General features: G+C 32.9%; 1 protein-coding gene across 8 annotated transcripts; it reads right to left on the reverse strand.

Annotated features, from left to right (window-relative positions):
- Positions 1-105: 105 nt before the first annotated feature.
- LOC128880757 (RING finger protein unkempt) lies at positions 106-16,874 on the reverse strand. Of its 8 annotated transcripts, none has more exons than XM_054131157.1 (11): positions 16,636-16,874; positions 11,899-12,321; positions 11,628-11,830; positions 11,148-11,275; positions 10,898-11,074; positions 10,625-10,817; positions 10,241-10,512; positions 9,943-10,152; positions 9,699-9,854; positions 9,409-9,570; positions 106-9,111 (listed from the first exon to the last, which is right to left on the reverse strand). In XM_054131157.1, the coding sequence occupies exons 1-11, from the start codon at positions 16,872-16,874 to the stop codon at positions 8,953-8,955; spliced, it is 2,322 nt and encodes a 773-aa protein (XP_053987132.1). In that variant the 3' UTR covers positions 106-8,952. The 8 variants fall into 8 exon arrangements, with proteins under 8 accessions (XP_053987132.1, XP_053987131.1, XP_053987130.1 ...); XM_054131156.1 differs by having other exon boundaries at positions 11,148-11,278; XM_054131155.1 differs by having other exon boundaries at positions 11,148-11,290.
- Positions 16,875-16,901: the final 27 nt, after the last annotated feature.

The raw sequence follows: 16,901 nt of genomic DNA on the forward strand, positions 1-16,901 counted from the left end.
ATCGAAATATGTTATTGCTATTAATTTGACGTACGCGGTACATGCACGCGGTGATATTTTGAATGTATTTTATTTAAATAAAAGTTACTTAATTAACTCATGATACACAAGTTATCAATATAATTTATTTTTCAAATGATCAATTTTATTGATTTACAATATTCATTTTTATAATCCACTACCTAATAATAGCATAAGAAGCAATAATGAACATTCGTTCTACAAATTACGCCATGAGATAATTATTATCGTATCGTCATCATCATCGTCATCGTTATTATTCATATACATATATTCACATACATATGTACGTATAAACTTTCAGTCATCGAGAAAATCTTAAAACAAAATTTGTTTTACTAACGTTCTAACTACTACTACGCTAATTTAATTGTTATTTAAAATTGTATTGCCAAAAATACGAGTCGTTAATATTTCTTTTTTTTTTTTTTAAGTTGCACACAAATGATGCTTTTTTTCTTCTTCTTTAATATTCAATTTGTACTGACATTCATTAGAATTTACTACAATTGTTCATAATAACGAAAAGTTCTTACTGCATTCTTTTTTTTTTTTATGTTTCATTACTGTCTTCTTTTCGGTATGCGACCAGATATGAAAATTTGTTTGAACGTTGTGCAAACACTGCTACCGGTTTGCGAATAATTGCGCCACTTTGGCAGGACACGAAGATTAAAACGCAAGCCCATATTACTTTTGTACTTTGTTAAATAATCCTCAATTGAAATGTGAATACTAGATCGCGACATTGCAGGAAATTATTTTTTATTACAAATGCAAGAAGTGTATTCTTTTCAAAGACCAGATCTGTTTAATTAGACCACTGTTCTACCACAAAATATTTTCAAAGACAAATAAAATGTGTATTTGTCGGAGAACATAAAATGTTAAAATTAGATGCTAAAACTGATTTTATAATATTAGTGTAAGTGGAACGAAGTAGAATCGTATAAAAAGATTTATATACATATGTTTCTGGTTTCGTTGGTCTTATTAACAGAATAAAATATAAGAGGAGATGAACAACCGATCTGGTAATTTTGCATTTTACATTAAGCGCTAAACACATAAATGCAATTTTAATATATAATAAAGTTATTAGTAAATTACAAAACATTTCGTTCTTCGGTATCTATAAGATACTGCCTGACGTCCTAAATTACATATACGGTTTATAACACTAAACATTTCTTTTGTAATTGAATACTATGCATTGTTAACTATACAATATAAGGTTCGCCATTCGACTCGATTATAAAGAACATTTTACCATTAGCTACCCAATTATTAAATAAAAAATAGTAGGATGGTTTTTAAATTACCTTGGATAATTGTACTAATAATTATTGTTTCATGAACATGGAGATCAAGCGTAAAGCAATTGTAATTTATCGACTGATTAATAGTTAACGCTTAGAGTTCATTTATTTCCAGATTATAGAACATATAAAACGAATAGCGAATTGTCTTGAAAGGAATGTCTCGTCTTCAAAGTCGAATGGGGAAATCTATTAAATTTTATAAAAATTGAATTATAACACGAAACGCTATATTAAAATTCTATGTTGTACAAGTTGCTCTGTATACGATATTACTATACAGTCGTCATTTTAAAATTATGTTTCTGGTTGCTTTTATACTCCCATTGTTAGGTTTTTTTTTTCGTACTGGCAGCATTTTTGATCGACTTCAATTTAAAATAATCGAGTATTACATTTTCTTTTTTACATGCAACAGAGGCGAGCATCAGTCACCATTTGAAAAGTCCACTTATTACGAAACCAATTTCTTAGATTTTTCTGTAATACTTATAATCGCATAAATATTTCTATTCGCGTGTCTTTTTGGAACTGAATAGTCTAGATTAACGTTCTTTAGAACAGATTTCATAAATAAATCTATCAATCATTGTACATTTATCATCTACTTTTTCCTTATCGTTCATAAAATATATGTATCAAATATAGTTATTTAAAAATCATTTCATTTTATAGAAGCATGCAATTTGAATTAGTTTTGTTTTATCATGGATCCTTGCTTGTCTCTCGTAAGCTCCGTAAGTTTCGGCATACATTAATCCAAATATACAATCGAGATACGTACACGGTTTGAATTCATAATTAAAAAAAAAACTAACACTGATACGAATTCAGAAGACTCAAAATTATAAAATGGACATACAGAAGTAACTACAGCCAGAACAATCCAAGATATCGTTATCACTATCGTATTATTATCTTGCAATTATTATTTTAATTATTTTTTTATTCTTTTGTCAGGGTGACCACGGACGTCTTTGTTACCGAGGTCTTTCGAGATTGTAGAGTTAATAAGAAAAAAATAATAAAAACAATTAGGATTCTCAATATATAATATCATTTTATATAGTAATAAATTTTCACTCTTGTTATAAATACCTAGTACATTAATATCTATTATAATAAGTCTAGTTAAAAAGTTTGTTGTAAGCTTCATCGAATTCCTACTTCTGTTTATGTGCTCATTTAATTCTTACTAAATTTTATAAAATAGCGCTTTTACAAAGTATGCGTTAAATGGTATCTCGTTTTAGTACATCTTTGTAACAAAGTGGGTCACCCTGGAAAAGCGTTGTACGAGCGATATTCCCATTCTTTTTATATTAAAAAGTTCCATTCTGTGTTTGTATTTTAAGAAAAAATGGAACATTCATGTTTCAGAAAATATTTTCTCGATCGTACAACAGTTCGATTTAAGTAAAATATTTATTATCGCAATACACATGCTTCGTATAATATGAATATACCATTTGTGTCTATGTTAAACGTTCCTAGATTTGTTTCTTTCCACTGTAAGAAAAACGATATCTATACATGACAAGCTTAATAATAGAATTTACAAATATCTCCTATTCGCAATATTTAAAATTGTTTACTACTGCATTTTAGGCTATGCAAATATTATTGTTCCGGAAGACGGTGTTGTAATATATTGCGAAAATATTAAAATATTTTAACGGGCGTGTTTCCACATAATTCTGCATACCCAAGGGGCGGAAATCGAGTCGGTACTAATCATTTTTTTTCCAATCAAATTTTCCAGACTTTTCGTTAAAATACGATGCCATAATAGTCTCGACAATCGGTCGGTCGATTTACTGCAAATTAAAACTACAGCTTCATTGGTTTATTATTATAAATGTAAAAAATCGTATATCAATATATTTCATTTATTATTTTTACCTTTATAACGTTAAAACGTAGACGAAGCTGTACATCTTGAATTTGCTCTCAGCATTAAATTTACACATTCGAAAAGTTAACGCAACATTGTTTCAGGAATATACGTGTTAATAGTTATTATTGTTAATGTGACGAGCTCCACGATAGTTTGGTGCTTCATTTACAAGATCAACGCAAAGTAGTAAATAAATAACATGAAATCGCTTCAACCTCCGTCGTATGAGTAATGCAGAATTATCTATAGAAATTAGAAACATTAACAGATCACATTCACTTCACGCAGAAAGTAACTTTTCTTTTTTTATTACTTTCACAGATTTGTTGAAAATGGCACTGTTTAAAGATTGTACCTTGTGTATGTTACCGCTGCCCCTTTTCTTTTTCTTTTTTTTTTTTATTTACTTCTGCATGTTTCTTTCACGTCCATTTTTGAACTTGATCGGGGTCGAATAGAACCGATCGTTAATTCTGGCGAAATGAGTAACCGACTGTTGTTATCTTTAAAAGAATCGTAAGAACTCGTGACTCAATTCACTGACATTATTTTGACACGAGAGACATTAATGTTAAAATATGAGGATGCAAATGACTGATACATTCTAGACGAAAACGTGTACGCAACAGCAATTAGGAAACGTTGCCTTTCCAGTGAGTATCGCGGCACGGTATACCGTTCGAATTAAAACGCCGATAACTTCGTTCACAGATTTTAGAATTTCAATGGGAATTCATTAAAAAAAAAGAAGAAAAAAAAACATGTCAAAATAATGCGAATAAAGTAACTTTTGCGTTATTAAAATATCTTCACGATTCTTGTACACTTGAAATATTCTGATTAGTATCGTTTAAAAGTTGTATGGGCTTGCTATATTTTCTATTCGGATGCGCAAGTGCTTCACATAGTTTGACAATTGGCTAATCGTCGATACTGTGACAATTTAATCATGCAAGATGCGCGTGTCAAAGATGCTTTAACGAGGAGATCACACAATCGAAACTTTACAGCCTTCCTTTTCGTATGCAAAATATTCGAATCTTCGTAAACACCGGCATACCGAATGACAAGATCTAAGTAGAGAAATTGTTATTACATAATCACAGTTGTACAGCCATTTGCTACCTCGTATTTAATACAAAAATGCTTAGATATTAGTACCGTAGAACTCGTTCTTCATTTGCATACGTAAATACGTTGATTTCAGTCTGATCAAAAATGTATTATCACGAAAAATAAGAGATCGGTATCGTAATTAAAAGGAATCGCCAATTAAAGCACGCTCAATCAAAATACATACGCGTTTACGATCTAAGCAGTTTTGCAATACTATAACGGACAATTATACGAATATTTCAAAGAGCATACGTTTACATAATAACTGCAATTATACGAGACATTATGAATTGGATTTTTATCAACAATGTGTCCAAGTTTGCAAAATAAAAGAACAGACACGAGTAGAACGGATTAAAAATATAAGACTAAAAAGAAATGAAAGTGGTAGCGAGAAAAGAAAAGAAAAAAATAGAACGAAAGTAATTCGTTATATTTCAGAATATTGAGCAGTCATTGTTGCAAACAAGAACACATTCTACGATAAATAAAACCCAATTTCTGTTCAGAGTACTCGTTTATCGAAATTCGTACTGCTACTATCTAAATAACAAATGCATTAGTCATATATCAAAACTACAAGTGATTAAAGATAATACAGGTTTATAGCAAGTATCTTTAGTTATAAATCGTAATATAAATGTTCAGCAAATTTGTTTTTAGATGTTACATATTACTATTTTATGCAATTTATTTATTGTACAGTAATCTAATGATTATGTGTATGTTTTGCCTCCTGGAGTGTGCAGATAATTCTTCCTCGACATTAGGGAACCATCTGCCCTTTTCTTTGATCACGAATCCTCATAAAGAAAAAAAAAAAAAGAAAAAAAAAATGAAATCACAGGCAATTTCTGTAACGTTCAACTAGTGCATAAACAAACGTTCTTAATATGGTTCTCCTGGCTCTAGTAATGTTCAACACAGGAGAAGAATCATTCGCACAAAACAGACCACGTAACGTTTTGTATTTGTATTATTGTAACTTGTCAAAAATATATTGTTCAATTTAATCTGCCCTATTGTTGGTTTTCTTTGTGCAATATTCAAAGAAATCCAACTGGCCTTAGCGTTAAACATATAAATGTATTTTAGCAATTTATAAATATATTTTTTCATATATAGAATATTCAGTGTACTAAACGGTGTATTATAGTATTTGTACATACTATTTCCGCTATGTAAACTTAGAACTCAACTGAAATAGAAAAAATTAATCTTCGTAAATCAATGGTTGAACGATGTCTTAACATCTAAATTTATATGTTATTATATGCGCCAGAAAATGAAAATTAGTTCAAATTGAAAACAATTACCGAAACCAACAACTGGGGCAGTACTATATAAATATTCAACTGTGTTTTCTTTAGTACACAATTTTAACTAATTAATTTATTTTGTTACTCTCCTATTACCCTATTTTGTAATTAAATTTGTTGCTTTTATAATAATTTATGTTCTTAATAATTAATATTTTAATCGTGTTATTGTTATAAGTAAAATAGTATATATTGTAATTATTTATAATATTCATAATTATATTATTCCAGAATATGTTTCCTAGATTTTCACACAACTCGCTGTAATCATAAGTTTACCTCGTTGTTACATAAAATAAAAAAAGAAAAAGAAAAAACGTTCTTTCTTAACTTCTCATTGGATGTTACCGTAATACATATTACGTGGACAAGTACTTGGTTGACTTCAAACTATGAAATAAAATCATTCTCAGTTTCGGTATCGCTTTCATTTAAATACAATAATTATAGAGGTAACATTATGATAATAAGAAGTCGGCGAAACGAGCATTCTTTACAAGTACGTTATTAACGAGCTAGCGTCTTAATTGTTTAATCGTCTACTATTTCCATCAGCAGGTAGTGAAAATTGTTAAGATTCTGTATGCAAAAATAACAATATGTCTTCCGTAATATCATTGACACGATTGAAAAAGAATCAGGATACAAGAATAGTATTTGGGATAAAATATATACGAAGAACGCGATGATAAATACTCTTTTTTTGTTCCGCTGTATTGTTGTACTTATAAAGAATGCATTTAAAGACGCAATTGAAAAATGCATTATTATAGTGCTAAATTGATTAAATTCTAAATAGTACTTTGAAAATTATATCATGGTATGCACGATTTCAAGGAAAAATTAAAATATTTGTTTATTTATTCATCACACACGAGATGGAATATAATATATATTTTGTATTTGCAACAATATCTATTTTAGATTAATTTGTTCGTTAAATTGTTGATTTTTCTTAGTACCAACGAATGAATACATCTCATTCTATTTTACCTTATCCATCTTCTTTCAAATTTTATATCTCGACAGCGCATCGTTTATACCATGATAATACAAATTGTATTTTTTTTTTTTTTTTAGTAACATCTATTATACTTTAATATTAATAATCTGTAATAAAAACGGACCTAATAAAAACATTTATGTATTTCTTTTTTTTGGCCTCACTTTTGATACTAAACTATGAAGGTAATTGAAGAAAAAGAAACGATCAGTTTCATTGTTGAGTGTTAAATAATTAAATAATTAAGTAAAGTTTGTTATAATACCCTTTGCGAGTTTTAGTTAAATTTGTATAATGTGTCTTTCGCGTTTGTTTGAAATACCGTTATGCATTAACAAGATTCATAATTTGTACGAAAAAAAAAAAAATTAGATCTAGCAATAAAAAATGCATGCTTGTTCTTCAAAGTCTAATTTGTGCAGGGTATTATACATTTAAAATAATTTTAATTATATTGTAAACATTAAATAATAGTCTTTAAAATTGGTTATTGTAACATTTTACATCTATGAGGAAAAAATTTGATAATGTTGTCCTATCTATTCTAGCCATTTATTAGGCAATATTTTACCTTTCTCATCATGAATGTATAGTTGTTTTAATAATAGCAATTACCAGCTACATAATCAACATAAAAATATTCATAGAGCCGGTATACAAACGCAATTGATTTGCGTTTCATTGAAAAAAGCTAATTGGCATGCATTGTTGTGGTTGCATGTCACATCGAGCTGTAATACGTATGTCACATTGTACAGCTGGTATCACAAATACCATTATATCTTTTGATTAAATTGGAAAATCCTACATATTCGTAATATTCTTATACCTAAAATGTAAAAAGTTACAACACAAACATAGAGTTCAATTAATTTAGTTATGTACTCTTTCGTAAATTACATTTCTTCATTGCTATCACACACTATTTTTAAATTCAGTGCTTAATTCCAATAGTAAGTATATATAATGTAATTACATATATTAAGCGTACTTAACCTTTAAAACGTAACGTACTACACGTACAGAAAAAGCATGAAATGTATTGTATAAGACTATATATTATAATCAATGTTAACAACTATGAAGAGAAAGGAAAGCATATTTATATAAAAAATTTTAACTACTATTATATTCTTCGATGTATCCAAAGTATAAAATGTTTTTTTTTGTGTGAATTATAATTTGAGTATATTTTATAGAAATTACAAAAGGTGCAAAAAATATATATATATATATATGTATAGATCTAAGGAAAAAATAAAGAGAATAATAAGAGTATCAGAAGCTTGAAATAATACACATACCTTCGTTCGATAATGAAATTGTTAGATGTATCATTATTTCATACACCTTTACGAATTCCAATTTGTTTTTTGCTATAAATATGAGCAATTTGATTATATATAAAAATCTAGAAATTATACGTCCCTTATATAATAGTACTATCTTTCATCAATACTACCGTCTCAACCAAAGATATAAAATTTGTTAATACTTGTATCATTACCGTCAGTACGGGTCAATTGAAAAATCCTATTTAAATATAGTTTTAAATACAATAGAAATATCATGTTACGTGACATACGTTTAACAGCTCTGCAATTGAGGAAAATCATCCCATAAATATTATATGTGTGGGACGTGTTACTTTTGTTGCGTTTAATTATGGTATTACAATTTTTTTTTAAACAAATATATACTTTAGAGGTCCCAAAACTTTGTCCATCATTATTATGATTACATTGTTTTCATTTTTTGTTTACGCCACATGTGTGCAACTTGTACACGTACGTATTATAAATGCTAACTATTTCAGCTAGCACCCAGGCTACTGTAAATGTAATTTGAATTATGTATATACTAAACAAAGTATTTTTCCATTCCAAGATCGATAATATGAATTCTTAATATAAAGGATGTGACATTGGAATCTTTATAAACAGCTATATAGCAGCATGTGACTGTTGACACAAAAAAGTATGACAAATAGAGACTACGCACATACACGAAGTCTTATCACATCCATATTCACTTTGGCGATAATCAGATTATATATTTGAGTAATTTCTTTCATTTCTTCTATTGCGACCGCATTTGTACGCGTACCACGGTACAAATTCTTTAAATTGTTTATTTAATATATACCATCGCATTCAAAGTACTGATTTCATATCAAGTTCTAGTACTACACACAATAGAGTTCTGAGATAATATTTGTCCTTGTTACTGAGAAAGAGCGCAGATATAACAACGGGAGTTCTAACAAAATATTCAGACCTAACTCGTGGAGACAACCGGAGTCTGGCAGTACGGGCACTCTCGTTGATTTGGAGCGCACGTCGAGCAGACCACGTAGTGGTTACAGGGTGAGAGGGTAACAGTGCGATTTTGTTCTTCACAAACCATGCACTTTGTTGCCGTTTCTCTGTACAGCACCTGTAACGGCAACGACTGAGCTACCTATAGTGTATCCATTAATCGAAGTAGTCGCAAAGATTAATTACACGTTTATCAGAAAGATTCTTGATTGCCAATTGAAACGTTTCAGAGTAACGTGAAAAACTTTTGATTAATCGATAGAAGAGAATAATAGTGTGATGAAGATGAGGTAGTGGTAGTAGTAGTAGTAGTTGTGGAAATTAATTCTTTCGCATCCTCTTCGATAAGTTAATCATTATTTGAGAATCGCCCGTCATACCAGCTGTTCAAACCGGCGTGACAACTTTGTTTTACCTTTTCCACTTCTTCAAGATCCGAACGGAGCTGCGATTGAATTGATTTTAACGCAGCTATCGATAACGATCTGAGTTCGTTTGTTCTTCTTAGAGTATGAAGGTATGGGCCACCACTGGATGTTTCATTTTCAGCCGTCAACGCTTTCACTTTCAATAAGGCCTGTCAATAATTTATATTCCTAATGTTTACGAATATAATTCATGGAAGAATGATTAAATATTTACAATTCGTAACACGATAATATTTCACTTTAAACTCCTAATACAATAATTGAACAAAATATGTACCTCATCTCTTTGCTGTTCAGCAATCCTTGCTCTGCTCGTAGCTTCTTCGGTTTCTAATTGCCATGCCGCGCAAGCTGCTCTAGCTTGATTAATTCGTTCATCCCATGTTGCTAATTGAGCGCGGCTCGATGTCAACTCTTCTCTGAGCCTCTGTACCTATAGTCAAGTTATTGCACACGGATTAATTTTATTTGTGATTTGATTCGCGTATAATGTTCGATTAAAAACTAGAGGAGTATCTAACCTCAGATAAAGATCCTGTATTACTCGGACTAATGGAAAATGTATTTAGCAATGGAGATGCTGGGAGAGGTTGTGTACGAGATGGAGACATTCCTTGATTCGTAAAATCAAATAAGCTACTATTAAATCCACTAAGTTTAGAAGCTGAACTGCTAAGTTGTGAAATATGATTGCTAAATGGATCTGATACTTGATTCATAAATGGCATTGTCTGAAATCATTCGAGAAACAAAAATAAAATGTTAAAATAACGTTGGAACATTTTTAAACAGTAAATTAATAAGAATCATCACATTTACCGATTCCATTGAATCTTGATGAGAAAATCTGGACCCGGTAAGAAAACCAGACGAATGTAATTGCTGAAGTGGACTGGATGTAGAAGGTGAAAAATTAGAAAGAACAGAACGTTCAGCCATTCCAGGAATATTAACTGGAGCAGAGCTTCCCAGTAATCCAGAACTTGCTAGGCCTGCTGATATTGAATTGCTAATTGGTGAATTTGTATCCCTATGAATTGATTCTACTAAATTTAAAGGATCATCTAGATGTAACTCGTCTAATGCATTTCCTAAAAGTACACACACACACAAAAAAAAGAACCGTAATTAATAACATGTAATAAAGGAAAAAGAAGCACAAGAACGTACTTCTTTATTTCTATTTATACATGTATAACTTACCTACTACAGACTCCACAGTGTCATTTGGATAAAACGAACTTGAAAGTGGTGAAACAGTAGTCGCTAATGAATGACTACCCAAGGTTCCATTTAAACTATAAGCGATATATAGACTTTGTTTCTGTTGAGCTTTCTCAGCTTTCGTTAATAGAGGATCACTATCTATAGCAACCATTTGTTTTCGTATTTCACCCTATTTAATATTCATATTAGTCACAGTCAAATCATTATAGAATGTATATATCAATTTCATAATTGAGAACAAACACTTACGACTTGAAGAAGAGAACTGGGATTGTAAAGTATGCTTGTTAACTTCTGTTGATTGGAAGTATTTACAGTGGTATTGGAATTAGAATTATGAAGTTGAGCACCAGGAGCTTTACTGTGCGAACTATTGCTACCAATGCTGCTAGTACTTGCTGATTCTGATACTTCACCGCTTCCATTCTATGATTTCAATTATTCGGTAGTATCAATTAAATAAGTTCTCTTCCCCAAAATAACAAATTTGAAAACTTACGCTGCTATCGCTAAGTGGTTTATCCTTTTCATGAGTACGCTTATCAGGTGGAAGCGCATTGCTGAGAATGTCTGCCAAATTGGTGCCACAATCTATAGGTACTGCCATGTCCCTCGCCAGGCTCATTTCTTCTGTTGGCAACACTGCTCCATCAGCACACCATACCAACGTCCCAATATATCAATTTTGAGAAGCAATTTTCAATACTAAATTTATCATTTACAAAATTTACGCCTACGTTTATTAGATAGAATTCTCAAAGGCAAACAAATACCGAAATGCTTTTGCATAGAAGCATTAATGAGAAGCACTCCGGTAAGTTAGTGAATTAAAATTTGCATCATTTAAAATTATTCCAATAAATTGCGTATCAAGCGATTAAGTATTGCAACGAAAGCCAAAACAAACGTGAAAAGAATCTTTTCAACTTACTAAGGTAATAATAAGTGTTTTACGTACGATTTATGAGGGTACACTCACGGTCAACATGTGCAAAAGCACAGAAGACTCCGCGCGGACAGTAACCAGCTTGCTGTACATCATTACACTTTGTTGACTTGTATATTTCAGGATGGAACTGTTGTTCTGTACGTGTATGACAATATGTACAAGTATCTCCCTGTTCGCAATTGCCTGGCTCACCCCATTCTTCTCCATGTTTTACGTTAGGGCAGGGTGTTGATCTAAAATAAATGAAATTATTAGCCAAAGAAAAATTCTTTGTATGAAAGAATCGTTGGTAGATGCTTACCGATATTTGTATTTACGTGGACTACGTCGTTTATCTTTGCTATTATGATATTGTGGACAAGCATAACCCTGACGGCAAAGCCTTGGTGGACGTTTGCAAGGTTCAGTTTTATAATTACTGAGTACATAATTTGTGTCCTGCCACTTTGGATCTTCGTTCATTAAGTTTCGTTCCTTATCGAGTATGTTTGGTCCATTGGACGATGAGTTGGGATCAGAATCAGGGTTTTCAAGCGCCTGTATCTCTTTGATATCATAGACAGGTGGTCGAAGATCATGATTGCCATGTGCAAAGGCACAATGAGGTCCATTCTTAACGCAAAATCCACGTGTGTCCGTATCATGGACGCACATGCAAGTTTTGTAATAACGTAGATGGTAACGTCTTTCTGTATCTCCAGCAGTGCGATGAAGAAATGGACACCTGTTCGATAAAACATTTTATGTAAAGTATTGTATATATACGTAAGTTTAAAAGTACAGTATAGAAAAAGATAAAATAAGAATAAACAATTCCTTATAAATTATTATTTGGAATTATCTGATTTATTTATATTCTATAGCTTTTGGATGCTGTAGGATGTTGGATGTCCATAAAAAAAATTTTTTGTTGTTTATCGTTTGCAACGACATATGTATTATAATATTTGGACAAAAATGAAATATAAACGTTTATAATTTTTATTGCAAAAGTAAATATGTCCTAGTCGCGATAGTTTTATGGTAATAGTATAAATGTTTTTTTTTTTACGTTGCAACAAGGATATCACATATAATTCTTTGTTACCACCATGCCACGTAAGAGAAAATCAATATCAGTAGGCTCCTTTGTTTGGGAACTCGAGACGCTAGATGTTTTGGAGGGAAAACCAATCGCTAACATTTTTATCGATATAGTAAGCGTGAAGTGTGTTATAACGATCTTGTTGGTTGTTTAATGAAAAATTGTGTTTGGAAAAATTAAATTCTATTCTTCTGTTACATTTCTGTAATAAAAAAGTTATTCGCGACAATGATGGAATAACAAACTACCGCGATATTTGAACGAATATATAGAAAAACAATCAACAGTTTGTAAACGATAACAATTATTTCCATTGAGTAATTAACGAATGTTTGAAACATAGCTTATCGTAAGAAATAATACTTACAAGTATGTATACAAATTAGTTATCAATTAAAATTATGCATATAACCTTTTGCTTGCAACAACAAAAATATTACCGATAATGGCTCCAAATTAGATTTTACAAAACACGATGTTTATTTATGTCTAACACGCGTCTCGAGTTCCCCACGCGAACTTTCGACGAACTCGATCCAATCTTAAATAAACAAAAACCACTTGCAGCATATTTTTAATACTTTTATGATTTACATTTCGTACGTTCTACGGTAAAGTATTTTTAGTACGGTCGTTTCTTTCCAAACGTCTCCTTTTCAACTAACGCAAACAGTTGATTGCGAGAACACAAAGTTGAAACTTATTCGTTCATCTAATCTCACTAGCGATATCGTAGAAAGTTAAACGTGCAAATGATTCACAAGCATTGTTAACCTTATTTACGATTTTTTTTAGCGAACTCTTACACAATTGGTTAACACACCGTTAATGGCTTTCCAAGAACCATAAAGAGACCGACCAAACATGCTTTCATTAACAGATAATACATTTAACGAGCTTACAGATAATTACTGTAATTTTATTCGTTCTTTTCGAGTAACGCTTTATATATGTATATATTTCTTTCTACTTTTTTTTCCGGATCTATCTTTAATTGTTCTTATACTGGAACTACAACCAATAAATAGATACCTGCTATTTCCGATCGAATCGATTAACGTAATTGTAATTTTTTACGAAGCAAGTCTTTAACATCGACGAAGAGAACACGTACGCATCATTGGATCTCGATTACTCTACGAGCAATAAATTATACGTATCAACTTTTCAATATCGATGGATTAATAATAAGATAAATAAAAAAAACCCCGACCTATATTCCGTCTAGATATCTATAACCAAACAAATCCGAGTCAATAACCTCGATGTCGTAAGCGAGTTCGTTCGCGTTTCATTTTTCCGCTGAAATCTTGCGTATCGAGAAGAAGAAAACGTAAATCGAGCGAATATTAACGAGTAACGAGCCATTTTGGGGGAAGAATTGATTTTGTACGTGACGTACAACATGGCTGCGGAAGACATTGTAGCTACGTTGAAATCCATAAAGAAATTTCTACCCAGCTACGTTCAGGTTATCTACAATGGATGACAACAGGTTAGCACCCGATGGGTAGCTATATTCTATCGCGAGTAATGGCGGTTAGAAACGTGCGTGAGCACACATTTACACAAGACGTACGTGATTTACAATGTACGTTGCGATTCGATTTTAATTCGTATTGAGAACGGAGAATATTCTAGATTCTAGAATATTCGCCGTATATCGATCGGGAAAGAACGATGATTCCGTAGAAATTATCGTAATCTTCGTAACCTTTTCGTCAACGTAACGTTTTTATACTTTCTTCCTTGGACATGCAGAATTTAGGTCGAATACACTTCAGGAAGATCTCGCGTGTTCTATGCGGTAATCGAATCCAAAAAATCTATAAATAGATTTTGTCGGGAACTTCTTAATGCTGGCTGAACCGACTTTTATCAACAAATCGAAATAATAACGAACGGACATATAAATGGAAATAGATTTGTTACGAATAAAATCTCGAATAAAAGGAGCGACGGAATTTTAGGAAAGAATCGTTGATGATGAAAAACGAAGAATGGAATAGAAAGTCCGTGCGAGACGCGAGATAAAACAAAAACAAAAACAAAAAAAAAAAAGAAGAAGAAGAAGGAATGTCATCTCGTGCAGCCGAGTTTATTCCTGAATAGTGGCTATGAGTAAGCGAAAGCTTACGAATTATGCAATACCTGAAACGATGTTTCATAAGGGGGTGATTGAAACGTTCTGAATGTTTACACATCGTAATTGAATTGTTAACATGTACTATTTCTAGAAACACAGGCTGTCGCTAATTAATAAGACTAACATTAAACGCATTTATTAACACGGAACACTGAATTAACGTATGCGTCCAGGGACGGATGTATCCGAAGCTTGCGCAGGGGTCCCTTCTTTTCGTAACTAATTTGTTATTCGGAAACGGGAAAGAAAAATCTCTATCGTCTACCGATACTTCGACTTTCTCCTAAATCCATTTGAAACCTAGTATCTATACAGGGTGTCCCAAAAATGTTGGAAGCCGAAGGAGTCCATGAAAGGGGAGGTTCGGAGGGGTGATTTGAAACAACTTTTTCCTTAGCGAAAATGTTGTCCGAGGCTTCGTTGAGGAGATATTAACGGGAAACCTTGACCAATCAGAGCGCGAGTTTGCCGGTGGAGCGACCGCGGTAGCGTACGAGAGCGGCCACCTAGCGCTACTGCGGCCGCTCCAACGGTATACTCGCGCTCTGATTGGTCAAGGTTTCCCGTTAATATCTCCTCAACGAAGCCTCGGACAACATTTTCGCTAAGAAAAAAGTTGTTTCAAATCACCCCCCCGAACCACCCCTTTCAAGGCGTTACAACATTTTTGGGACACCCTGTAAACCTATTATGACTTTTCTCTATCCTAACGACTGTAGGGAACTCTTGATTTAAAATGTTAAAGTGTCGCGTTTTTACATATTTCACAAATATTTCCTCGTGCAATTTTCTACGTTAAATTTTGGGATTTCTCATGTAAAAGAGTAAACATTTTGTTGGAGGAGAAAAAGGTGCCCGAAAATAATTAAGTTTCGTGTCCCGATGAATCTGAATCCGTCATTGTATACACACATACGTCTATACGTATGTGTTACGTGAATCAATTTTTCATCGGTATCGTAGCGCGTCGTGAAATTCCGGCGAGCAAGTAAAACGTTTCGTAAAAATGTACCGATAAATGTAAAGATCGTAGTAGAACGCACGGTAAATAGGTGAAACTGTTATGGCTGCGTTTACTACTCCCATGCTGCTTTCTCGTTGTACACAAATCCGACATACGTGTGCAGCAATGTTCAAGCTAGGGTTTCGACGTATAGTCCGAACACCCTGTATATACATATATATATAGGGGCACACGCGTGCGCGTGTAAGCCACGAAAGTTACGTCGAAATTGGCCTCCTCTTCGTTACATTAGGTTATTCTCGACGAAACGTTACGTCGTTACGCGTTACCACACAGATGCATATTACATATTACAGCAGAGACGAGTGTCAACGACACAAAGAAATGCGATCGCTGTTTTCTTTTTTCCTCTTACGCATCGATTTCCAACGATAGTTGGAGAAGCGGTTTCGTTCGTCGGTAGAAAACTCGTTTCCCTACGGATACTTAGCCACGGAAATAATACGTTTTACGCTTCACAAGTAGAGAAACGTCTAACTGCGCTTATGTACGCGTGATGTATACATATATGCGTCAAGTGGTTGAAAGGAAATAAAAATATGAAGTAACTGGTGCGCTGTCTCGTACAGGCTGATCGCGAAGAAACGATGAAATTTAAGAGGGAAAGACAGGGTAAAACGGAGAGAGTTCAACGATATCGTTAGTCGACGACCGATACACGACAAATCGATGCATTTCACGCGAGAGATATCACGTATCGCGGGACACACGTCTGCCGGACAGATCCGCTCGAGAGAGTAGAAACGGAAAAGCTCGTAAAGACTTTAACGATAGATAAACTTACTCGTCTCCATCTGGACATATGCCGGTGGTCTCATCGTACTTGGTGCAATAATTATCGGCGCTATAGTTGAAGGTGCGGTCCCTCTTTCTCACCGGTCTACGCCTCCGCTGGTTCATAAAGTGCCAGTTGAAGCACGTGAAGGGTCGGTGCTGTGTGCATTTGCGCTGTATAAAGAGGGGACATTGTTCGACGCGAAATTCCTTCAAGTATCTGGAATGCGAATCCACAGAGCTACACATTATTTCGTGGCGGTTTTTGACGCGCGC

Source organism: Hylaeus volcanicus, chromosome 8 (assembly GCF_026283585.1).
Source record: "Hylaeus volcanicus isolate JK05 chromosome 8, UHH_iyHylVolc1.0_haploid, whole genome shotgun sequence".
Taxonomy (NCBI): domain Eukaryota; kingdom Metazoa; phylum Arthropoda; class Insecta; order Hymenoptera; family Colletidae; genus Hylaeus; species Hylaeus volcanicus.

Bases quoted from the DNA above. Each gene is read 5' to 3' on its own strand.
- LOC128880757 (XM_054131152.1), bottom strand. From the start codon at position 16,874: ATGTGTAGCTCTGTGGATTCGCATTCCAGATACTTGAAGGAATTTCGC. The intron at 11,831-11,898 runs GTAAGCATCTAC...CATTTATTTTAG, and splicing joins CCACGTAAATACAAATATCG to ATCAACACCCTGCCCTAACG. The intron at 10,513-10,624 runs GTAAGTTATACA...GTGTACTTTTAG, and splicing joins CACTGTGGAGTCTGTAGTAG to GAAATGCATTAGACGAGTTA.